This window comes from Lycorma delicatula, chromosome 1, assembly GCF_047948215.1.
Source record: "Lycorma delicatula isolate Av1 chromosome 1, ASM4794821v1, whole genome shotgun sequence".
NCBI classification, from domain to species: Eukaryota; Metazoa; Arthropoda; class Insecta; order Hemiptera; family Fulgoridae; genus Lycorma; species Lycorma delicatula.
Window position 1 is genome coordinate 326,134,809 of NC_134455.1, and position 27,434 is coordinate 326,162,242.

Sequence of the window (27,434 nt, forward strand, 5' to 3'; positions counted from 1 at the left end):
TTACAATTCAGTGTTACAACACTCTGCTCACTTACCATTGACTCTATTAAACATAATTCCCTTTTTACTGTTAAAAAAAAAGCATTAATACTTTACCTGGTTAACAAGTGCCCAAGCTAATCGCACTGAGTCTCTGATGTATTGCATCAAACCATTGCATGTTTTTAAACAAGGGTAATCATATAATGTTGCCCACAACTGAGATGTTACTTCCTGTAACATTTTATCCACAATTAATAATATGCTAGTTTTATGGAGTTGTAAAATTTCTGCTACAAATAAATTAAAATCTTTAACAACAAATTAAATTGTATTTTTGTTGTCAAATGTATATACCAATTTTTTGTTGGATGTAATAATAATAAATTTTATTTTAGATACAATTTGCAAAACATTAAAAATACGTACATAAATGCTATCCATTTCAGAAATGGGTAATAAATCTGAATAACAAAGGAAGGAAGCATAGTATAGTTTTGAAAAGATCTTTATCTTTTACAATGAAGATAAAAAGAAATGTTACATTCATAATAACTATCCATTATTTGAATGTATATTTTATCATTAATAGCAAAGAGAATAAAAAATATTTCATTGTTTCTTTATAAAACATTTATTTATAATTGTATAAGCATTTATCAATTGTGTAGTTTCAAGTTGTTTGATGGGAATAGAGCACTTTTGTTTTATTCATAAGAAAAGATCTATCCTAAAAATTGTTACAGGCCTGTAAGTAAAATTATCCATTACCAAGATATTTATCCACATAATTAACCAAGCATAATGATTAAACAAAATGATGGTGGTAAGCGATCGATAAGCCTAAAGATTAAACAAAAAAATACAGTATGTAAAATAAGTAACTAAAACAAATATGGATTAATAATAATTAGTAAAAGATAATACACAATAAAATTATGGAGAATATTTCAGTAATAAAATAATTGAAGCTACCATTTTTGTACTCTTTGTCTGGATCAAGATATAATCGTGTTAGATTGAAAAACTGAGTTCTAGCCAATGGAAGAAACTCAGTAGTTTATTCTTATTTCATAGTAACATATCTCTTACTATAAATAGAGCAATATTCTTTCCAGAAAGGTAGAGTTATGAAATGTTTAATTTATTGTATAATACTGAATAGGAGCTTCTTAGTTTGCATATTTAGTATTTTAATATTTAAATAATTGGCTTTATACTTTATCATGTTTTTAACAAATGTTTTCAAGTACTGTTGACTTTTCTTCTTTAAGTTATTTAATATAATATGCAACACCTACACCCTTTTCTCTTTGGACTGTTGTTTAATAAGATAACCATTTTGGAATTGAGTAGATGCTATTTTTCTTATAGAAGTTAAAAATAACTTGTTCCTGTTATTTTAATTTTTGTACCTAGTCACTTCCTCTTTGTTTAATTTTCAAGTTATTTCTATGAATTAAGTTTTCACACAATATAAGTTACAAAATAAATTGTTACCAGAGGAGTGTTAATTCTTCTTTACATGGTAACTTGTCACTTTTCTTCTAATTATTGACTAATTATTATATTCAGTTTAATGCTAATTAAATGTCAAGAATCATACATACAAATATGTATATGTTACCTCAATGCTATGACTAAGATCAAATGTATCAACTGTCCTGTGTAAAAATGTTGCAATTGCTGACTCTAACTCAGCATGCGCTGGACCAGGAGGTGTAGCTGACAGCAGTAAACGACATACCTGCTCTCTTTTATTATTTAATAAAGCCTGTGCTGATCGGAAAGCCAGCTAAATCAAAATAAATATGTTAAGTAACTTTTCATTGATGTGCAGAAAAAATAAAACTCTACATTATGATGTAATTTAAAACTATTGGCAAAAATAAAAATTAATTGACGTTTGTAAAATTTAATGAATAAAATACACTAAATATGATTTATTTGTTTAGTAAAGCCTCATATCTAGATCAATTTCTTTTAGCATGGCGATACAATATTATTCTTATTTTAGCTTCAAAATTAATCTATCACTGGTTTATGGAAGATCTAACAGGGGCATCTTTTTATCCCCTGAGAATTAGAATCTTTTTGCAGAGGATCAGAACATTTTCACCTTAAACTTTAATTCTAGTTATTGGTTATGGTAATGTATGCTTATCCTTGCTCTAGTTGTTAAGTAAAGATAACATATCTTCCGTAGAAAAGTATATTGTTACATTCATCTAGTACATGTACATAATGTATAGATAAATATGTAAGAAAGTTCTGTATATTTAAAAAATGAGGAATAGTCAGGTTTGTATTAATACTATCAATTTTTTTTTATAAGTTATCTGAATATATATTACTTGTACAAAAAAAATTGTGCTTCCATGTTGTCTAATAAAATTTGAGAGCAAACTTATTCTTAAAAAATGATTAAAAATTTATCAAAAAATCAATTAAAAAAATTGATGCTATCCTATTTAACCATCAATACTGCAAAAACATCAATAAAAAGGAGAGTAAAATTTCATAATTACAATCCTAATTTTCCATAACGTAAATATTTGATTTCATGTAGGTATATCTTTCATATAACCTTGATTATTGTTATGAAAATATTTGTTTTAATATTAGCTAACCTGTGTGGTGGAGTGGTATTTTTTTTTTATTTTGATAGATTTTTTAATGATCTGCTAATTAGTCTTGGAATTTTTCAAATGCAGAAAATTTGTTTTTCATTAGATGTAATTGGGATGTGAGCTTGTTTTCTTTTAAATGAATAAATACTCATGTCAATAAAAAGATTAGAATTCAAATACATTTTTGGTTATAATTTTTAGAATACATTCTGTGAACTGTGCAGATTGACTTCCAAATTTTTACTAATCAGTAAAGATGTTCAACAATGCATTTTTATGAGAGAAGTGCATTTAAAGATACATTTAAGAAAAAAGTATGTTTATTTGTGATAATGTAACCTCATTTTGCTCATCTCTGTCAGGTTCTTTCTCTTCTTAAATTAATGTATGAACTGAATAAAAATTATCAATTATTCTTAAAAAGAAATTTGTAATTATTGCTTGTTATTTGGTATGATCTTCTGTTTTGAATCAGCGCTTGCTGCATTTGCCTTTTAAAGTTACAAAAATTTCAAAAAAAGAGTTCAATCTCACTGTAAAAGTTCAGAGATTTATTATACAAGTATTACATATTAAACCCAACTGATTCAGCAATTAATTTATCTTAAAATAATAAATAGATTATTTTGGAAATACAATTTAATATTAGAACTGATAGTTTATGAAATAAAAAGTATACTGACAACAACCACTGAAAAAAGTATCTTAGATTTTAGTTCTACAGCATCGTGAAGTTGAGGCAATGTATCCAGAGAATCTAATGCATCAACTCGTGCTTGTGAATACAGAGTTCCATAGCAACGTACCAGTCGTGGGCCACTCAGTTCTCTAAAAAACATGTAGAATATTATTATATTAAATTAATAAAACATATATAGAATATTATTAAAAGTGACATATAATAAAAACTGACTACATATAAGGATCAGCTGATAAATTTTGTACACTAGCATGCTACATGGAGACAAAAGGTACTATCAAGTTGTGTGTGGTAGCACATAACTAAAATCCCCCTCTACAAACCTGTGATAATACATTGAAATTCATTTATTGGTTTGTTTTCAGTAGCAGTTAAAATGTAGTCGAGAACATCCAATATGTCAACACGGTTAAAATAGTGCTCAGTGATCAAATTTTTAATAATAGAATATGTGAATCCTATGAATATTTTTCATCATTTAAAAGTGGTTTACAGTAGTGAAATTGTTGACAAGAGTACTGTGAATAGATGGGCATTGAAATTTCACAAATTTAAAGCTGGTAAAGCGACAATTGAGGACACACCTCGCAGCAGACGACCAGTTTCTGTGACTGATGAGAAACATTGAAAGGAGGTGGATGATTTGCTTCAAAGTGACTGGCAAATCACCCAGCAATGCGTTGCTACTCAGTTAGACATATCTAAAGAACGAGAAGGCCATATTATCGAGCAATTGGGTTACCATAAAATCTGTGCGTGATGGATACCACACAAACTCTCTGATGGCTTTCCACAACCTGAAGTTTGAGCCTATTCCGCATCTGCCATACTCACTAGATTTGGTTCCATGCGACTTCCACTTCTTCCCTCATTTCAAGAGGGATCTCATAGGTAATCATTACACAATCAACGGTGAAGGAAGCTGTGGCCACTTGGATCCAAGAAAGACTGCCAGAATTTTTCAGTGACAGAATGCAAAAACTTGTCACACGTTAGAAAAAGTGTATCAGTGTAAACGGGGATAATACTCAAAAATAAATTCTACATTTTGTAGCTAAGGTATTGTACTTTTATTCATCTTTTATTTCATTCCAATATCTCTTTTCATTGCCATGCTATGCATATATGTGCAAAATTTATCAGCTGAGCCTCATACTTCAGAAAAAACATGTAACTTTATTAAAAGTAATATACATAAAATAACAATGAAAATTTTACCTGAACCTATTTTTATAGATACTTTAATTTATATGATACCATTAATTTTAATTTTTAAAATAAACTCATGAATCTATTTATTCTATTCCTCAATATTCAATAAAATTAATATACTATAAAAATTACTAATTTGTATTGTTAGCGATTATGAGTGAAATTAAAACTAAAAATTGATGTAAATAAGTAATTAAGATGCATAAAAGAAGTAAAGATATGATAATAGTGATTAAGATAAGGCCTTTCAGATGATTTCCATAACATGACAGTAGAGCCAGTTTAATGTAACTATATAATTTTATTATGAATCAAATGATGTTGTATAGACTGGTATAGGGAAAATGGGAGAGCATTAGGTATGAATAATATGTAAACAATGTTAAGTGCTATTTTAGCTTTAGAAGGGAAAAACATAATTTAAATTAAATAATGATTTAACTGCATATCAATATTATTCATAGAGTGTAATAATTTTTATTTGGTTTATTAAATTTAAAATGTAATATTTTTTTACTTTGCTTGCTGTTTATTGTTGTTCATGACTGTTTCTAGTCTGGCTTTTGTGTGTTCAAGCTCAGCTTTTGTAGTTTCCAATTCACTTTGAAGCGCTGCAAGTTCCTGTTCATCATGAGGAGGTATAACTTGCATTGTTGCTCGAGGTTCGCATGCTTGACAACATGTCATTCCATTCTTTGTGCTGGACCATTCCCAATCTGTACCTGTAAAAAGTAGCAAGGAGAATACAATATAGGATAAATAATATCATTTATATTTACACACATTAAACTATTCAAGATTGTTATAAAACGCATGTAAGTTTATATTGTTCACTCAAAAGTATGCATTGTTAATCAAAAGCTGAGACTAGTTTAAGGGCTGCTTTAAGTGAAAGAGTAAATTGGGATGAACTTGCTCTGAGATTCAAAAATAAAATATTGTAAAAATCAATGATAAATAATCTGAAATAACTTGTTAAGTGACATATTAAAATATGAAGAAGCAGGTAGTTCCAGAAGAACTTGTCAGAGTCAATTAACTCCTTTGTTAGTAGAGTTACTATTGGCACTTCTGTTCACGGTAGCCTTCTTGAAGTGGTGAGAAAATTTCTTCATTACACAGTTAGATAATATATTTAATCCATTAGTAATAGCCAAATCATCTGATTTCAAAGTCCAGAGTTCTAAGTTTCAAATCCTAGTAAAGGCAGTTCCTTTTAAATGGATTTGAATACTAGATTGGGTTTCAATTAGCCACACATCTCAGGAATGGTTGAACTGAGATTGTACAAGACTTCACTTCATCTTCATTCATACATATCATCCTCTGAATACCTTATGGTGGAGGCTAAACAGAAAAAGAAAAGAGGTAATATATTTGATTCAAATTGTATCTTCTTATCTAGGAGTAATATGCTTATGTCAACTGCAAATTTTGAATTATTCAAGCATGTTGAGATTGTGATTTTTATGTGCTACTTGTAAAATTTGCTTTTTGTGGTTGTCTGTGTATTTGTGGCTTCTATGAAGTGATCTATAAAGGTTAATCTTGTTGTGTGAAAAACATTTTTGTGCTTAAAAATAACAATAACTTGCTTTCTTAAAAATGTCATAATTTTGTATAATTTTTAGTTGATATGTGTTATGTATTTTCTGACACTAGGTGTACTTTTTATTTTGTTCTGTGTATTATGTGATATGTTGTCTATTGATTGATATAACTGGATAGAAATTAACCTGTGCCAGATAGTTATTATATCGAGTTCTTTTGATGTATAAGAATACTTTTCTTTATCAACAGATTTTGAAAATGAATTTGCTAAATTACTCATCCAATACATATTTCAATCCGACTGTCTAATATTTTGTACCAGTTTCTAATTTTTTAGAATTTCCATTAATTATACAGAAATTTTCTTTTGTTTTTATTATTTGTGTTCTGAATTAATTGGTTGTAAATTTAGTGATGATTTAAGCTTTAAATGAACCAATTTCCTTGAATTAATAGTTAATAAAAATGGTGCAGTGCTTGGTTGTAAAAGTATTGACTCAACATTTACATCCACATAAATTGTAATTTGTGACATATAGATAGCTGGGAATATTATTAATTAGTGCCTTTGGTTCTAACTTATTAAAATTGCAATATAATTTTAACACCAAATGAAATTAATGACTAAAGCTGTCTGTAAGTTGTTCTTGCATGTCCACTGATGGAGTGTGCATGTCCACTTGAGTGTCACTGATGGATTTCAGTATTATATGAAGACACTTGTAAAATTTCATAGCACTTTGTGATAATGAATGATAAATTAAAAGTGGTTTCTATTACTACTCTCAAAAAATTGTCATGTAGTCTTAGTAGTGACAGTATTTTTTTCTCTTGAGTCTTCTATGGACAATATTAAAACAATTTATTTTTGTATATTCTTTTTTGGCTTTGATGATAGCTAATATTTTTTCATTCTTTCATTTTGAGTTTGTTTTTGTTTTTCTGTTCTAGGTTTGCTTCTTTTTGCTCTTGGTCTTTCTTGGAAACGCTGTCAATTTCTTATTTTGTTTATAAAAAAAATCTGATGTAGACACCATATGACTTCCTTGTACGCCTATGTATGCCTTGTACGCAAATAACCACATGTAAATAACATAAAACTGAAATGAGCTGACTCGAACTACAGTTATTTGAGATCACTTTTAACTCTAGTATTTTTACTCTAGTCTATTGTTTATTTTAAAATAATAGTTGTAAACTCTTCATGCTTCAATGCAGTACACTTTCGTCTTTTACAATTGTGTTTTTCTAAATTCTATTTCGATTGATGAAATTGTTGCTATAATGGAAGCTTATGTACTTTGTGACTGCTTTAAAAAAACCCGTCAAGTATTTGTGGAAAGATTTCCAAATGCCATTATCTCAGCAAAAATTAGCATACACAAATTGATTAAAAAATGGGGTACAATGATTCAAACCTAAAATGAAATAGACAACCTTCCGTTATTCTCCAGAGGTGATAACTGTTATTTTAAAAGAATTTCTGTTGATCTGTTAACATCCTTATGTAAGTTATAATAAATAATCTGATGTGAACACTACATGACTTCCTTGTACGCCTATTAAATTACATGTACACATTTTTTGCTGGACTTCATTTAAACTTATTTCATTTGATAATGACATACGATTCTCCAATTATTTAATAAAGTGGACAGTTAAACAATTGCATTGTGGTGGACACCACATTGCATCACTTTTTTTGTGGTGTCCATATCAGCATTTTATATTAGTTTACATATAAGTACTGTTTTGAAGGCACACTTGAGCAATGAAAAACAGAACTAATACGTAAACTAATATAAAATGCTGATACGGACACCACAATATTGAGAAATCTTGTTACAGGGGAAAGGCATATCGGTTCAAATCCAGCTTCATTTCCTTTTTTTTTAACTTTTTTTTTTTAATATATTGTTTTATTAATTGTTATTAACCTCCAGTTGAAAAAAGTATGAAAAAAATCAGAATTTATTAGTGAAATAAAATTTTATGTATTTTTCATTTTAATTCAAACATTTTTAGAGATTAAATCAATATTTAAAAAAAAAAAATTATAAAGAATATATGTACATGAAGTTGGATTCAAACTAATGTGTGCATGGTTACAGATCCGACACGTTCTCACTTACACCACTTGAGCAACAAGTGGTGATTATGATTAGGCTACTTGAGCCTAATCATGACTTGAAATGCTAGTATCATGAAAAGGAATTACGCAGGTAATTCCTGCAGAACACCTGTCGGACTGATATACATGAGCTATTAATTTTTATAGATCATTTGAAATTCATGACTCAAATGAGAAGTAAAGATTTGAAAAATTTAGTCCACAGAATGATGATTATAAGATAGGATTGCCGAAACTATAAGATGGTTTTGCTAAAATTTAGAAATTTAATAAATGCCACTAAAATTAAGAATTTTTTGAGAGAAGAAATGCATAATAAACAAAAAACAACTGTTAATGAGTTAAATTGTTATCATTTTCTGATACTTATTCTGTTATAAGTCTCTGGTGATAACTAATTAAAATGAAAAAGAGGTAATTCTGATTTCAGCTGAATATCAGGGATGAGAAGTTGGATCAATTCTGAACAAAAGAAGGATCATTGATACTAATGATAGATAGATGTACCTGGGGAGGAATTCTCCCCCAGGTACACTGTACTGTATGTAATCTTATATTCGGCAAAATACAAGAGAAACTGATGAACTTATTCTCTGAGGACTGGGTTATCCTCAGGATCATTAGAGATATCAATGATACCTCTAATACCACCATATAATGATGAAATTTGAAATGTGCATTCTCTATATTCTGTAAATATCTGTTAGTTTTTATTGCCAGAAGTTTTACAATGGCTACTATTCTGTATAGGTATGGCATGCACAAATTTAATTGATAAATAAGAACATAAAGAGATTAAAATTCTTTGTTATATGATTCAGTTCTAAATGCCAATAGAGAGTTATTAGAAATATATTTGCTGCTTAAGACTTAGCTAAGTATGGTCTGCACCTTAATAATAGAAGAAAAAAATAATTTAGCTGGCAGATATCTACATTACATTTAAGGCCACTATAAATACCAAAGTTATTAAAGCTATTAATACTATAGGAAATATTTTTTCAGTGTCCTCACTCTTCTGGATGCTTGATCAAATGGTTTCATCTGATAATGTTTGCAATAAGCTGTATTTAGTGGTAGTTTTTTTCAGTGATTTATGTACTAATTTGAATGGTTTGCCTAATTCTACTGATAATCTCCTTATTTATTGAACTCTAAGGAAATGACAAAGATACATTGTTTACTTTTGTAAATGATTATCAGCAGGAAAATAATTATCATATGTTAAGTGTTTTGATAACATTTAATGGATTACTAATGAGATTGATGAATTATATTCCTAATGTCATCATATAAAAATTGATATCACCTGTGTTGTTTAAACACCAGTTAAAGTTTGATATAAACAGAGATATTCATTCACCCAATTTCAATATTATTCCTTTTTTCAGGAAAAATAAAAACTATGATAAGAAAAATGTGCATCTTTAAATTCTTAAAGTTGCTTATGCCCTACCAAAAGCAAAAGAAAAACCCCAAAAAAGAAGTAAATTTATTTGATGCTTTAACATTTAAAAAGGTGTACATTAGTTTTATGAATTTAGTATGTATGTCTATTCATAGATCATCTGAAAGGAGAAATTTTGACAAACTATTGAATATATTATATAAGATTTTATGTTTCCTTTATAGTGAAAGAAATCTGCCCATTGTTACAGAGGTAAACTTTAATGTCAGTTTTGGACTTCAATCTATCATTAATGAAATAACCAGGGAAGACATAGTTTCTTTATAAATGCATTTACAATATTGCAATAACTTTTGGTTAAGAAGATGATTTTTGTTTGTTCAGGTAGCTGTATGTAATAAATCTGCATGTAGCTGTACATAATTAATTTTATGTGGTAATAAATCACCACACTATATTTTTAAATCCCACATTGAAAATTAAAAAAAAAAAAAATATATATATATATATATATATACGCAACTCTTTTATTTAAATATAGGAATAATTAGAGCTATCATAGTTGATGTTATTTACAATTTACCTAAAAGTGTCCATAATCTACTCTTGTTTTGTTTTATTTATTATCATTTTTGTTTTGGTACTTTATATTATTAGCAAATGTAAATTATCAGTTGTCACTTATGTTATGCTATGCATATGGTAAACCACATGAGTGCTAAACATTCATATGAAAAACATTCACTAGAAAAAAGATGGGCCAAAGGCCTGCCTTTGTAAAAATGCTTGACTTGTAAAATACAACAAGGTTTATGATTCATTACACATGATTTTGTTAAATGTTTTTACCAACTGCAAGTAAATAACATTCATGCATTTAGCGTACTGACAACAACAAAAACTTTTACAACAAAAGCTTCAAAATCCTAAAAATTTTTGGCTGTTTCTTGAGTTGTGATTTTTTAACACAGCTCTAACCCCATTGTTTTCTTTTTTATTCCCAAAACACAAATAAAATTTGAGATAAATCTTTCAGATCAAGAAGCATAAATCATTTGAACAAATGAATCGTTCATGTGCTTCATGTAACCACCTGGTGCACCACCATTGGTCTGTTCTGTGCCAATAGCAGCTAAAATAAAAATGTGAACATATACAACAAACAAACCTACACACCATCCGTTTTTATGGAGAGTGATAGTAGTCATTCTTTAGATTAATATGGCCTCAATTAATGTGCAATGAATCATAATGCTGCTACTATTCATGTTGGAGTTTCTTGCTTATGTCAGAGAATAAACATTTAGGTTTTTTGGAAAATGTTCCAATAACATCTTACATATAAAAATGTTAATATTTCATATCTCAATAACTGCATCTCTATAATACTACCTCTGTAATTCCAATATGTCTAGCAAACATGAACACCTAATTCTTGACCAAATTATACCTGGTCAAAAAATATTTCTCAAATTGCAGTCCGGTTTTAGAATAGAATAAATTTATAATTTATAATGCAATAAATTTATTGTAAAATAATTAAAAATATTAGTCTACAAGTTAGGCATTTGTATACCTATCAAAGATAACATAAAATTCTTAGCATTGATGTTAAAGAGTTAATTTATTATACCTAGCTATGATTTAACATGTGATACAGTTTTTGATCCTTCGTATAAAGATATTTCAAATTTTATTTTAAAATAATAGTATTTTATACAGTTAAAAATATTTAATTTTTTCATCAATAATAAAATTACATAAATCATGAATAAAATGTTTAATAATACCAACCCTAATTCTCTATATAGTAGAGTAATTGTATGGTCTACTAAATATAGTACTGTTACTACTAAATATGTATATTGCTGTATAAAAGAAAAAAAGTTTTCTCATGTGGTTGCCTAGCTTCACTTATAGTTGTTTGGTTTCTAAATAACTAATAAGCTATTTAAACACATTAACACTAATAGCATAGTGACAGAACTTTTGCAAAAATGACTGATGACAAAGATTATCAAATGATTTTGTGAGATCTGTAAATACAACAGTGATTTTTCTCTTTTATCAGGTATTTTAATAAATCATGGATCAGATTAGTAACCATCCTCTTTATTCTTATCCAGCAAAAAATCATTGTAAATGGAAATTTGTAGATGTTTAATAAATACTTCTTTTGCTTTTTTAAATAAGTTTACTGTTTTTAAGGTAGGGAGATCAATTGATTTGATTCACTAAAAAATGATTATTCTCATTTAAATATGCAAAAAACTGAGACATGAATCCAAAGAGTCACTAACAGAGGTTAGTGTTTATTAAAAGGAATTTCAAACTCCAGAAGCTTTTCATTAAGCATAAGAACATTACTTGGACTATCACTGAATCTGGATCCTTTTAGTTCTTGTTTTTTCTACTTTTTATTATTTTCTTTAACTTTTAGGGTTTGGTTTCCTTTACCAAAATTTATCTATTTTTATGCTATTTTAATTAATCTTACTAAATGTTTCTTTCATTTGCAACACTCCCTCATCTTCATAAATATTTCAGAATTCAGTTGCTCTAATTATTTATCTAATCCTTACTATTACATAACTTGTGAACGTTGATTTTATGGATTCAAAAACCACGTGGCTGAATTCTAAATTTCTTCACTGAGTTGGACAATATAATGTATCAAATGTGGCTCAACTGTTAATATAAAAGTATGCTATAACAATTAATACTTCCTACAGTAACTCACAAATTACATACAAATGATAACTATTTCTGTAAACATTTTCTAATAAGCTAATCTTTCAGTTAATAACATATGGTAGCTAATAAAATGTAGTTAATACTTAATAATTTACTATAATAAATATTTATATATATTACTTCTCTCTCTTTCTGGGGGAGTATCAGAACTTGAACCAGTGCTGAGTAACAAGCATGTGCGTCCACTTCTATTGCTGCTAGATCTAACTGTAACAATTTAAAATGAAAGAATATTTTATGAACTTTTGTTTGCAGTTGTCAATAATGATGTGCCTGGATAAGGTTATAATAAATATATTTAATTCATTCATGAACAATTAAAATACAATAATTTATTAAAAATTCATATGAGATAGGGTTTGTACAGTATCAAATAATGTTCCATGAATAAAACCTTTTCCTAAAGCACAATCCAATCTGATTTTTTTCATATTGATGAAAAACATTTTTTTTTCCTGTGGAATTCAAAATTTTATCAAAAATTCTTTTTTCCACTTAGAAAAATAAAAAAGATAAGATTTAACTAAATAACCTGTACATTTAAAACTAAACCTAAAAAATTAAAGGTGAGGAAAATTAAATGTACTAAACCTTAATAATTGTATTATTCAATTACTTAAAATTATTTACACTGTGAAACGTTACAACAGAGTGATTCAAACACATTGTCTTCCCTTTAACTTTTGAACTCTTTCAGAAGAAATTTCAAATGTTTAGAAAGTTTATAGGTCAATTACTATACTTTTGCCAATAAAACTGAAATTTTGCACTTTTGGGCAAATGGATGGAGTTGCAACTCAAACGTTTTAGGGAGTAACACTCATCATGTAATTTTAATTAAATCTCATTTCAATTTTAAAGCTCTCATCAAGATACGAAAAATGATATAAAGAACTCCCTCTAATGTTCCAGCTGGTAGACAAAATTCAGATTTTCCAAATTTTCTAACTACTAAAAATCCAGTTGAATATTCGTTCATTTGTAGATATGGTGAGGTAAATACCAATCTAATTAAAGTAAATTAAAACACATAATTGTTTTAATTTACTTTAATTAGAATTGATAAATTATTTATTGTATGGTAATTTTTCATTTTATTACAGCTAAATGAAAAAATTCAAATTATTGAATTCTTTATTTAAATATAATGAGAAGGTGAGAAATCATCTGTTTGTTCAATTAACTTTGATTTAATTAATAAAAAATAAATTATTAGTTTAATTAAGTTAAAGTTCAATAAAAATTTTTAGTTGCATCTCACTCCAACCCCCAAAAGCAGCAAGATTTCATTATCACTAAAAAGTTAAGTATCTGACTCATGATCTCTACTCTCTTAAATTTTTCAAGCTTTTTTCTGAAACAGCTTAAAAATTTAAAAGCAATTGCAATACTTCTGACTCATTATATATGCAAGCAGTGAAAATATGTTTATTAATAATAAAAAAAAGCTTAAACTGCTTTTTGATGTATTAGAGGTCTTTAGAAGGGGGGGTCCTTCTAAAGACAGAGGTCTTTTAGGAGGTCTTAGAGGTCTTTTAGAGGTCTAAAGACCTCTAAAAGGTCTTTAGACCTCTTATAGAGGTCTTTTAGGAGGTCTAAAAGACCTCCTAATAGAGGTCTTTTAGGAGGGTCCTGCCATATTCCATAGCCATGTATTTCTCAGAAAAAGTAATACAGAAATGTTACAATAAATATAATAACAATGTACTTATAAAAATATATCTGGACATGTCTTTTTTTGTAATGTGTGTCAGAGACAGCCTTAGGGTGTGATGAGTGAGGTGAAAGGTTTGGAGGGGTGCCGTAATGAGCAGATTAGGTTGCCACTTAAAAAAGTTTTATTCATAATTTTCTGTTTAATTTTATGTCTTGAAATGCCTATGTTGCTCAACATAAAATATTATGAATGGGCCATCATATCAGAACAGTCTTCTTTAATAGATTCTAGCAGATATGAGTGATATTGTAAAGGATGTGCAATTATAGAACAACAGAAACTCCATTAAACTAGATCTTTAGGAAAAAACCAAATATTTTGCAATTAATCATTACCCCATGTTCTATCTCTGACACTGTCTCTTGTATTTTCTTCATCAACAAAAGAGTCTAAAGATAAAAATAACAAAAATAAGGTAGTAATATCATAACAGTAATAAAAGTCATTCTTTAAAGTTATTTCACTGTAATTAATTTCTTTAAAAATGCTAGTTGTATAAACAGTTCTGAATCCACTCCATGTGGCTACATAAATTGATTAGTTCTTATTACAGTATTATATTGTTTCCGCCACAATAAGGTTGTTACTCATTCAAAAAGCTATTAAAAGAAATCAAATGTTTTCATAACATTCTTTTTTTTTTAATTTGTAAGTGGCAATTTAATTTTTGTAGCAACAACCATGTTCAAAAATTTAAGTAAAAATTTTACTGAGGCTTGTATTTCACCTGCATGAAACATATAGAACGCATATGTTTTGTACTGCTGAAAACTACAAGAACTTTCTTTAAAAGCATATCTTGAAATTTTAATCAATTTTTTCTGAAATTTTTAACATATTTCAATTTTCCTATTTATTGTTTATTTTCAATTGTAGTAAAATTATTGTGAGTGAACTTGAGTCCTCATTGCTGTGTTAATACAGCACTTATCCAAATATTGAAAAAAAAGAATAAATAAATGAGTACTGTAAAACATTAAAATAAAGCAAATAATAAAATTTTAGCAGGCGTAATGTCTAAACCAGAATGAACCAAGGCTAACATTTTAATAAATTAAAAAAAACTCCATGAAAAGAAGTGTTGAACACATTTTGAAAAATTAAGTATAATACAAAAAATTAATTTTCGGAACGACATTAGGAGTCAAGGTTAACAACATCTCTTTGTTTTGGGCGCCAACTGTCCTAAGGCCAGCTCTGGTTATGGCCAATAAAAGTAATTTCTATTTTTTAGTTTAAAAAGGAAAAACTATGAGATACTTAATTTATGTGAAAAATGCAGATTTATGATGCATATCTTAAAAACCAAACATTCGGAAAAATGAGATTAAAAAAATATATTATAATTAAAGGAATTATTTACAATTAATGGTGTTCTGGCCCATAAATGGCCCATTAAATGGGTTTCTTCATCTTCCTAACTCATCTTCTAGTTTTCAAACTGTTATCCTGTCAGCAGTTTTTTCCATTTAAAGATTTTTTTTCCGATCAATAGGTGCAACGATTGATTACCAATACACTTCATTGCTCTTACACAGTTTTCCCCAGGTTGAAACTAAGATTTTAAAAATCAAACATATAGTAACACTGCCCATGTTATAACAGCCACTTGTGTCAAACATCACATTTCAAAATAACAAATTGCACAAAAACTCTCTTAGGTACCTGGCTCCAAGTAATATTTTTTACCTATTTATTATTATTCTGAGCACCACCATGAGTAAGTACACTTCTTCAATAAGAGTTCATTGGATAAATCTCTAAAAACCAGCTTTATTTCTTGTAACACTGCAGATGGTAAATGCATATGTTCATCATGATTATATGGTTTTCCTTCCCTTTTGCACTGTTGATACTTGCCCCATACTTTCTCACCTGATAGGCATAAGGTGTGCTTTGACTCTTTGTTCATGGAATAAAAATATTTTACCCAGATGGCCTTCCTCATTTCATTTATTCCCTTTTTGGCATTCCTTCTAATGTTAGACCAAAACAAATCTGAATGGTGTCAATATTAATATTGGTAAGCTGCTCCCATCTACCAATAGGTTTTCCATCAAATAGTACTTTTTTGAATTTCTTTTCTTGAAATTTGTGAGACGAGTTCTCATTCTTTTCTGTACATGACCCACACTTTTCAGTCTAGAAGTTTAGGCCATATGATTGATCATTACAGATGGTGTTATAAGCTTTCAAGTCTCCATCTCCAAGGTAACACTTATACCTTACATAATAATTTGTTTCACTAAATCTCAATATCCCATGTATTACCTACCCAGTTCCTAAGTAGTTTGCTGCGCATTTATCATCAAGCTGATTTATAAGTCTAGCACCTACAAAATTTAGATAAAATAACTACACCAAGGACCAGCCCAGTTGTAATGCTGGTGGTAGTGACTACATCATTTAGCAAGGAGTAGCTATGCCTTTACCAGATACCATCAAACGCAACTGCAATATTATGAGACCTTCATTTTCTATCACTGCTTTGGCTACAGCCTGCTTCACTGATAGAGTAGATTTTGAGTAGCAGATAACAAAACATTGTTATAATATGAAATTTTCAATAGCTTCGATAAATTCATAACCCCCGCAAATGTTACTCCAGCTTATTTCCCAGCTACTACTGACTGCATTGCATAGATAAATCGAAAGTTTTATATCATAGAACTGACGTTTACTATTTTCTAAACTAACCTTACTACTATTTTCTTTTGATGAGTTTCCACAGCATTTCGCACATTCTAAATACATGGTAAAAGCTAGACCTATCCTGTTATCAGTTGTCAGATTTAGTGAACCACCACAATTTTTACACTGAGCGACTTCAGAAATAAGTTTATTTAGCCTTTCTAAATCTATTATATCATATAAAAAATGTTCCTTAAACTTGTTCATATTCTATATGATGCGCATCTAATTTTAATTTAGTGGCACTGGATTTCTTAGATTCACTTTCAGTAGTACTTGAGGAACTTTGATCAGACATCCTGGTTGGTGTTACTATAGAAGCATCATCTTTGAGGTTACCTTTATTATAATTTGCATGATGCCAGCCAAGATTTTTTCTTTTCTTAAAAATGCTTTCTTGTCCAGGCATCCTTTTTTCCAATGTCTAATAGAAACACAAACTAAAAGACACACAAAATAATTATGTGCATGCTTTTATACTATGATAACAATTACTGTTATCACAACTTCTCTTTTTCTGTTTAGCCTCTAGACCCACTGTAAGGTATTACTTCAGAGGATGATATATATGAATTTGAATGAAATATAGTCTTGTGTAGTCTCAGGTTGACTATTTCTAAGATGTGTGGTTAATTGAAACGTAACCACCAAAGAACGCTGGTATCCATGATCTAGTATTCAAGTCCAAATAAAAGCAACTACATTTATTATGTTATCACAACACTAACTAAGTTCTATAAACATGTAACAGTTCTTTAAACAAATTGGCAGTGGTTTCTTGATTGTATGTCACTGTTGCCAAAGATTTCTTCCACAGAAAATGGTAATACTAAATAAAAACAAAATTGAAAAGATGTTATTTTTGTTAGTGCAAGCCATCGAAAAAAATAATTTTTTGAATAACCAAAAAAAAAGATAACTATATCATGTCTTATATAATTTTAAACAGAAAATAATGAACTATCGATATATGACAGAATTGAAAAATTGATAATTTTTTCAATTTTTTTCAAGGATCATCCCCTTAATATTAAATGTAAATTAAATGGTGACTATTTAAATTAATTCAAATAAGCTAATTGGTGTAGTGGGTAGCATATTAGCATCTAGATAAACTGGTCTAAAGCTCATTTCCAAAGGACCTAGAAATAGGTTTTTCACTTATCATTTTATCCATTTCAAATTCCTCATTAAAATAGATGTGTATAATGTATGAATTCATAACAATAAAAATAAATGCCATTTAAAAAAAAATCACTCTTAATTCCAAATCTGTTAAAAATTATGTACAGTGATGAATATGTAAAATTATTTCAAAAAGACAAATATAGAATATCCATTTTATTTACATTAATTGTCACTGTAATGCTATATAAGTTGGGGAATACAGTCAGTAATTTCTCAAGCAAAAAATTCTTAATAGGCAGATATTTATAAATACTTCAGGCAACTACCAACCACATAGGAGAGAGAATAATTTTTAGTAACATCAGAATAAGGAAGAAATAATTATGAACATGTTTTGTACATTACATAATGAAGTCCATCCCAAGTACTCAAAGACTACCTATATGATTGGAAATTCCACATGTCATATGATGAATACCAAATAAGAAAGTTTGTAACTATATCAGCCTGAACTTGTCCAAGGTCTTTATTGTGATTATTGATTAAATTATTACTAGTGGTTAACAAAAAACTAAAACTTATTTCATATGTACTTCCCCCAGTACTCCCAAACATGAAAATGATCTTCAGTGATGAAGCAGTATTACATGTGGTAGAGTAAATAATGCAACAACATTTAATTTTTAGAATACTAATTCCAAATACTGGATTCTGGATACTCAACCAAAGAAACTTTTAACATAATTGCTGAAGAAATTTCCAGAACAATATAATACACAATATTTTTATCAGACCTTATTCCTTAATGGTAGATACAAAGAAGATTGTTATCAGTACCTAAATATTCCTCAAATGAGCTCTAATACATATGTTTCTTTAATAAAGTATGCTAAAGTATATTTTACTAATGAAATGAACATTTACATAACATTTCCAACATGATGGATTTCCAGCTCATATTTTTATCATAATACTGATTATTTAAATGAAATATTTCCAATCAGAGGCTCAGCTAAGATAGAATATTAGTTAAAGAATTATACTTGATTCAGAAAACAGTTATGAAAGTAGGAAATGCACAGGCAGAGTGGATTTAGGTAGGAAGAGAAGACAGAAATTCTGCTTATTCTCAACCTTGTCTAACATGCAAGTTGAAGTTATAATAAAAAACTTGCTTTAGAAAAGGTGGCAGAGAACAATGTATGAAGAATGAAAATAAATCATGTAAGGTTTGAAGATGACAGTATTTTTAGGAAATGAAGTAAAGGATATTCAACTGCTTTCAAAATTAGATAACAATATGACAATACAGAATAAAAATGAATTGTAAAAAAATAGAAGTAGAGTGAATAGGAGACAATAAGTTAATGAATGTTTATACAAAATAAGGAGAATTGAATGGATAAAACAATTTCTCTAAAGTACTAAGGTACCTTAGACATATTATCAGAAAACTACAAAATTGAAAATGAAATAAAAATTGAATAATGCCTATGGAATCATTTCATAGAAAAAAACAGTTATTATGTGGTAGATGAAGTTAGACTTGATTAAGTTAAACTTGATCTTGTGAAGTGTACTTCTGTATCGAAAAGGAAAAAAGAAAAAGTGGAGTATCTGGAGTGCAGGCAAGAGGGAAATTGGAGAAATTAAGTGGACAGATAAATTGAAAAGGGCAGAAGTGATTGAAGAGAATGAATGAGAATATAAAATTACATATAGATAAAATTAGTGAAATTCTTACAAACTGGACATACGCATTTTTATTTTAAATTTACAATTTTTAACTTATGACAATCAATTGTTATGATTCTAACAATTTTATCTTGTGATTTTATATTTTTTATATTTTAATTCTAAATTATTATAAGATCAATTCTTCTGAAGATGGCAGAATACCCGAAAACATTTGAGGGAATTAACTAATCTACTGGTAAGCTGATTTTAATATTATATTTAAATTAAATTATATTTTACCGATGGTGCCATGTTTGTAAAACTTCATTTAAAATATAAGCTTAATCAGAACAATTCAGAGTAGGGGAGATGACAAACTGGAATTATCGTGAAAGGAGAAGGAATGATGAAAGCAGAGCTGGAAGGATCACTAGGAAGTGCAAAGAAGAAAGATTAAAAATATTAGATGATCTAAAACAAAATGGAAACTATCAAGAAGTTTAGTTGGAAATAGAAGAGAATGGAAACAGACATGATGCAAGGGACCTGCCTCAAGGCAGTTGATAATGAATTAACTGAGGTAGATCACAAGCATGGCCAACTGACTACTTATTTTAAATATACAAAATTAATTTTGATAGGTAATTATGTAATTTATTAAATAACAGTGTTATCTGGAAAAGTTATTTTGATAGAGATGCCATTGACTTATTTTTGCAGGATTTTCAGCATATGAATTGTTCTATAGAAAATAAATATTTTTTCTCTTTATATAATATGCATGGTATCAGAGAAATAAGAGAGGATCTGAAGGAAATTGGCCTTACACCAAAAGAAACCACAGACAATATAAAATTAAACAAATAAATCAAGTGCAAAAACATCTGCTTCACATTCATAAGAAAGAAATTCACAACACAAATATTTTCAACACTGAAAAGGGCTTGGAGATCAGAATGTTTGAAAAAGTACTGTGAGGACCGCAAAGCCTGAACAATCCCTTTGAAGAGAACTGGATAATGGAGTGATTAAAATTATTCTATGCGGTCAAAAAAAAAAGAAAAAAGAAATGCATGCTGCTGTAGTGCAGAATCATATTTTTGGATGTTTTACAATAACAACTTCAAGATTAAATTTTTGCCATTTTTAAGGCTAAGATTTAGTTTTTTTTATTTTGATGCAATTTATATCTATTATATATTTTTTTTATAGAACGTATAAAAAATTAACTATCATGAATACTTATTATTGAACTTTTAATGGCTTTCTAAAAAAAATCATACCTTATACATAAATTTAAATTGTATTTTGTAAATTTAACTTAGGGTCACTTTTAATTTTTTAGACAAAATTATATCTTGAATCATTAATTTTGCTTCAAGAAACACATTCTCATAAATGCAATATCATAGTGGTTAACCTTTGAAGCAAAAAAGAGCCAAATTTTGATTGACCATAACTTAAAAACAAAGCTTTACTGTATGTATGTATGTCTGATATTTTAATAAGGAATACACCTATGAAATATAGCAGTATCTCTAAAACATTCTGTTCATCATAAATAAATGTGTACGAGTACGTTGCACAAATAACTTATGTAACACACGCACACAAATCATACATATATGCATAGTTTATTAATTTGTTTCAGTCTCTATGTTAACGAGTATAGTAAATTTTTAAATGGCTTAAATTAATCTATTATTATAATACTATTAAAGAAAAAGACAACAATTTATATCTCCTTATTAGAAAAAGGATAGAAATATTTTGAAGAATCAGTTGACTGACTTTTTTCTTGTGTTTTCTTCATGTTTTTTTTGTTCAAGATTATGTTGACAATTAAGACATTATGAAATACATAGCTACATGACAGTAGTTAATATCCTCTAATTGATGCCTAAACTCTTCTCTTACACATTACAATTATTGCTAACGCCACTATAAAATAATCAAAAGTTTAGATTGCAGTATAACATTCAAAACATTAAAAAAAAAACCTGAAAATTTTGTTTTTGTTAGTTAGGTGCCATAAAGAAATGGTTGTAGATCAACCTGGCATGAAGCATAGACATTTATGAACAAGAAGCATTTCGTGGAGGGTTACTTTCTAGGGAATGTGAGAAATGATAACTTTCCTGTTATCTTCTTTACTGAGCTGTATGTACAGTAAACAGGAGCAACCTCTTTACTGGACACAGACAGTAAACAAGCATTCAAACCAAATTCTCCTGGAGTATTTAAACTGTCTCTACTACACAAAGTTGTAATGGATAAAAAGAACACAATAAAAAATTAACACAAGATAATCTCCACATCTTCATTGGTGAAGTTTTGTGTGTGTATTAATCATGTAAATAGACAGTGACAACCTAAAAGTATTTTGCAGAACCTAGACTTAGCATTTTTGAACCACCTTACAGAAATAAATCATAAATGTACCAAAAATGGTAATCTTGAATACCTAGGTATTCAACAGTACAGTAAAAAATCCTCTCAATGTTCTTTTAAAATTATGAAATATAAAAACAAATAACTCCAATCTACTAAATGATAATATTTTTTAAATATAGATCTTTGAAGTACCAAGCAAGTATGAGATTAATGTTTGAGTAAGGGAATTTCAGGGAGGTAAAAATCTACAATTCTATTAATACTAATGATTTAGCAGTTTAGTGCTATTATGATGAAAAATTTAACAACCACTGAAGCGTAAACTAACACATATAGTTAGTAAGTTTTAATTAAGACTGACTTAGTGACTCTTCATTATGTTTGCTTTGGTATGACAAATGGTAACCTTGAATCAGAAGACTACAATTAAAAATAATGAAATGAAAACTTCTGGTTAGAAGTTGATGTACAAGATAAAGAACACATGGAAGACTTCATTTAGTTGTTGCAGAAAGTCTGTTGGTTGCAAAATTGTAGTATGAATTCTTTTAGCTTTAGGTGTTGAAGTTGATTAGATCAAATCAATTCATTAAAAAAAAAAGTTAATTTGTGTAAAAACAAAATCTTTAAAAAACTTGAAGGGTTGATTTCTCTGGATAGTGTTCTGTAGAATATTTTTGCAGTATTATCCTATGGTTGTTAACATGCTTGGAGAGTGTTGTAGACATTTATAATATTAATAGCTGATATAAATATAATACTAATATTTAATTCTTTCAATATAAAAATAGAGCAATTTTTGAGGAAATATTAATGTGTTGTTACTTGTTTTAAACTTTGTGGTTTTTTAGTGAAGTGAATTGTTTAAATTTCAAACTTAAATTTAAATTTGAAAACAAAAGACATAATACCAAAAGGATTATTGAGTTTATTACTTACCTGATCTAGTGAGAAAGTTATGCCTGGCTCTCTTACTGACATAGGGGGAATTTCCAGACATCATGATAGCACTATCAGAGTCTGAATGGTATCCTGAAATATCACTGGAGTCTTCATCTTCCCCTACTTCTTTCATCAACTCTAACACCTGCAAATAATGATTACATTAAATGAAATTGAATTTTATTATATAATCATTTCCCTCAGTGACAAAAAAATTTGCATCTACATGTTATCATACAGTTTAACTAGACACAGAGACAAGCATGTGCTACAAACATTTAACAGAATCATTATAGCCGTTCAGAGATATTCTTTTTTCAAATCAAATTTTAATTAAATTGCAGTTTCAAAATATTATTTTGGAAATTAAAAATTCAATATTTATCTGAGCAAACAGCAAATAAATATATGTATCATAAACATTAACTGAAATACATATATATTATGTAATATTTAAATAGAATTGTACAATAATAATTTTATAGAAGCATAACATAATTTAGTGAGTATGAATGAAAGCTATCAGCTCTGAAATAAGAAGCATTTGGTGCTAGTGACTAGAATTTTGGACACAAATATTATTTATTTCCATAAATGTTTTCTCAGGTATTACAGGTGTTTAAACCCAATGGGCAATTCACTGAATACAATTTGAAACCAACTGCTTAGCTGGTGTTAATATCTCTCAATTAAATTTATTAATAAAAAATAAACATTTTTTAATCAGCTTTTTTACAACTTTCATAAAGGTAGTGAATCTTAAAAGTGTATTCCTATGCCAGAAACAGGTTAGCAATATCCAGAAAAATATTCTGAATTATTGAAATATATTTCGAACGAAGATTGTTACAAATTTTGTGGCATTAAAAAAAAAAAAAATTTGAATTATAGATTACTGAATGGTTATTTTACCATCATTAGTCGGAACTGTTGTCCAGTGAGATTTATTTTCTATATTGTTAAGATTCCAACTTCATAATTATGTCATTACTTCTTACATAAAAATGATGTATCGACAAGTACTAGTTAATTCCAGTGATTCTAATTTACAATGGATTCTCTGGTGTAATTCTCCAAAACAAGAGATAAAACATTATGCACTACGAATTGTAACTTATGGAACCTCTTGGGCACCATATTTCACCACAAGATGTCTCATTCAAATATTAATTGAATAATTTTCCACAAGCTTCTAAAGCTATTAAAAATGATTTCTATGTCGATGATCTCATTACTGGTTCAGATAACCTAAATGAAGTATTGAATTAAAGGACAATATCTCCAAATTATTAAAACAGTATGGTTTTTCACTTCCCACATGGTATTTTATTAATTGCAGTATTTCTATACATAGAAATACATAGAAATAGTTTGTTATTAATAACAAAAACACATGTACTCTAGGATTAGTATGGAACAACAATTCAGATTCACTAAATTTCCAAATCACTCATTCTAATAATTCTAAAATTTATACCAAAAGACTAGGATTCACAGACATTCTTAGAGATGGAAAGTATTTATAAGTTAGAGTTGTTGAAATTCAGCAAAACACTTCAATTACCAATTGGCATTACATCAAATCCTCTGATAATCCAGCAGATGTTCTGTCTAGAGGTTGCTCACCAAGCAAATTACTTGATATGTCACTGTGGTATCATGGTCCTCCTTGGCTATTACAATCTTCTTACATTGGCCAATGGATCGTAATATTGCATTTAATTATGGTAATTTAAATCCTGAATGTTTATTAGAAAGACATAAAACTATGTTAATTTCATGTGTATCTAATGTTTTATGTGATTACACAGAAAGGTTTTCATTTCATCTTTACATGCTTTATTACGAACATTTAGTTTCTGTTTCAGATTCATTACAATATTAAATCAAAACTGTCTGAACATAACTTTGGTACTCTAATCACTAAGGAATTAGAACATATTCTTTACTTTTTTATATGTCAATCATAATCCATGTATTTCAATAATGAGATAAACAATTTTAAAAATAATCAGGTTATTCATAAACAAAGTAAGATTAGTTCTCTAGATCCATTCTTGGATTTTTTAGGTCTAATCCATGTAGAAGGCAGACTTCAACATTCTCTCCTACAATATCATGTTAAACATCCTATTGTTTTACATCCTAGTGTGAACATTACAAAATTATCAACTCTGAACACTTAAGACTCTTACACTCTGGTGTAAAATTAACACATCATTCATTGTGACAGAGATACTGGATAATAAATGCAAAAAATCATTCAATCAATCATTCATAAGTATTTAACTTGCTTTAGGTTTGATGCAAAAACTCAATCCCAGCAACTTGTCAATTACTGCCTGTTAGAGTGATTTCTTTCTTAACATTCTCTTCTTGCGCAGTAGATTATAGTGGCCCAATTGTAATTTGTCATGGCGGGCAGAGATCTAAATGAGTAAAGCTTATTATAGTGCCTTTTATATGTTTAGCCATAAGGCTATTCATTTAGAGTTAGTTTCTGGTTTGACTTCACAATCATTTATTTCCACCTTCAAAAGATTCATTTCACTCAGAGGTATACCTGCTAAAATATTTTCTGATAACGGTGCTAATTTTCATTCTGCTAGAAATATTTTGTACAACTTGTACCAACTTTTAAAGTCAAATTTAAAACAAATATTCAAACTGTTTTAATATCAGAAGGGATTTCTTGGTCATTTATTGCTCCATCTCCCCATTTTGGTTGTTTATGAGAAAGTACAATTAAGGTGTCAAATATCATATACGTCGTGTAAAAGGAAAAACAATGCTCAATTTTGAGGAATTTTATACAGTATTGACACAAATTGAGGCTTGTCTTAACTCTCACCCTATTAATTCTATTTCCACAGACCATAGAGATCCGACTCTATGAAAATGAGTACCACTTTCACTGGGACATTTTCATATTGGATGTCCTCTCACACCTTTACCTGAACCCACTTATGAAAGTGTTGAAATTATACGATCAGGTCGATGGCAACTACTCTAAAAATTTATACAATGCATTTGAAGATGATGGTCAAAGGACTATCTGCACTATCTTCAACAACGCAACAAATGGTGTTTTCCCACCCGTAACCGGTTGGAGATCTAGTTCTAACATCAATGAAAATATTTCACCCATGCATTGGAAGCATGGAGTTGTAACCCAGGTTTATCCAGGTTCTGACAATTTAGTCAGAGTTGTAGGTGTACACACAGCTGCTAATGGCTCACTAAAGAGACCTATACAGACCTATAGACCTATACATAAACTTACAGACCTATAAGAGACCTATACATAAATTATGTTTTTTAGCAACTTTTAAAGATTAACATAAATTTTATTATTTAAATAAACAATTAGATCATTTAAATGATGATATTTTCAAAATATATTGTTTGATTTAATACATTATGCTATTATTGTGATTTCATGTTATAATTGTAATCTCATGTTATGATTTAATCTGTTGATTAATGTATTATTGTTACAAGCTAAATGCATATTAATGTAATTCTTACATCATGTTCATATTGTTCTACACTTTTAAACAATCTACAGACTGGCTATTATACTACATACATGTACAAACATGCACAACATGCATACATACATACAACACAAACATAAATGTACATACAATATATACATATGTTCATTTGTAGCGGATTATCGATCCAATCAGAATATATTCCGACACTTATGTATTATTTATATATTTTAGTGGATTATCAATCCCAATCTGAATAGATTTCTGATATTTATGCATTATTTATATTAAATCTTCACTTGTGAGATGCTTGCCAATGAATATACCTGGACGTCATAAGAACCCACGAACACACTTTTAAAGAAATCCTAATCTATATGAGTTAGGTATAATAAGCAGTATAAATTACCAGATTTACTAGTAAAGGCAAATGTTAAAAAATATATGCACTTACTTGTTAAAAAGAAACTATTGTTGACAAATCAACTTATTATATATGTAACTCTGATTATTATTATTCATTAGTATATAATAAAATATTATAGTTAGTATAAATAAAATATTCATTGATCACAGTAACAAGGACTTTATTTAAAGATATTAATGATCCAGAAGCATAAGTTCTGAATAATCGAAAGTGCACTTAGACACAGTTATTCGAATCAGTTACATTACACTGATGTAATTAGTTACTAATGGCTTTAATTGTTGATGCAGCTATAAATAAAAGTATTATTAATTACAACATAATTATTGAAATTTTATCTGTATGAAAACAGAAAATAAATATATCATCTAATAATATAATTTTCGGACAAAAAAATAATCATTAGAGACACTCCTTTCACAATCAGATTTCAATTTTACTTAAATGTATAAATCACAGTTTCAAAATATTCTTTGGATGACAAACAACATTAAATTATTTGAAAAAAACAAATCACTAAAAGCTAATCAATCATTAAAAGTAATTGTTCATTGCAAGTAAATAGAAAATTCTGATGAATGGAAAATTATATTATG

At 28.4% G+C, this 27,434-nt stretch overlaps 1 protein-coding gene across 1 annotated transcript in view; it reads right to left on the bottom strand.

Moving 5' to 3' along the window:
• LOC142334225 (uncharacterized) overlaps positions 1-27,434 on the bottom strand; it is a 121,509-nt gene that overhangs the window by 11,495 nt on the left and 82,580 nt on the right. Inside the window, exons 2-7 of the mRNA XM_075382076.1 lie at positions 22,912-23,059; positions 12,486-12,572; positions 5,039-5,243; positions 3,293-3,437; positions 1,607-1,774; positions 97-213 (exon numbers count right to left, since the gene is read on the bottom strand). Coding sequence (XP_075238191.1) covers positions 97-213; positions 1,607-1,774; positions 3,293-3,437; positions 5,039-5,243; positions 12,486-12,572; positions 22,912-23,059 — 870 coding nt within the window. The remainder of the gene's footprint in view (positions 1-96; positions 214-1,606; positions 1,775-3,292; positions 3,438-5,038; positions 5,244-12,485; positions 12,573-22,911; positions 23,060-27,434) is intronic.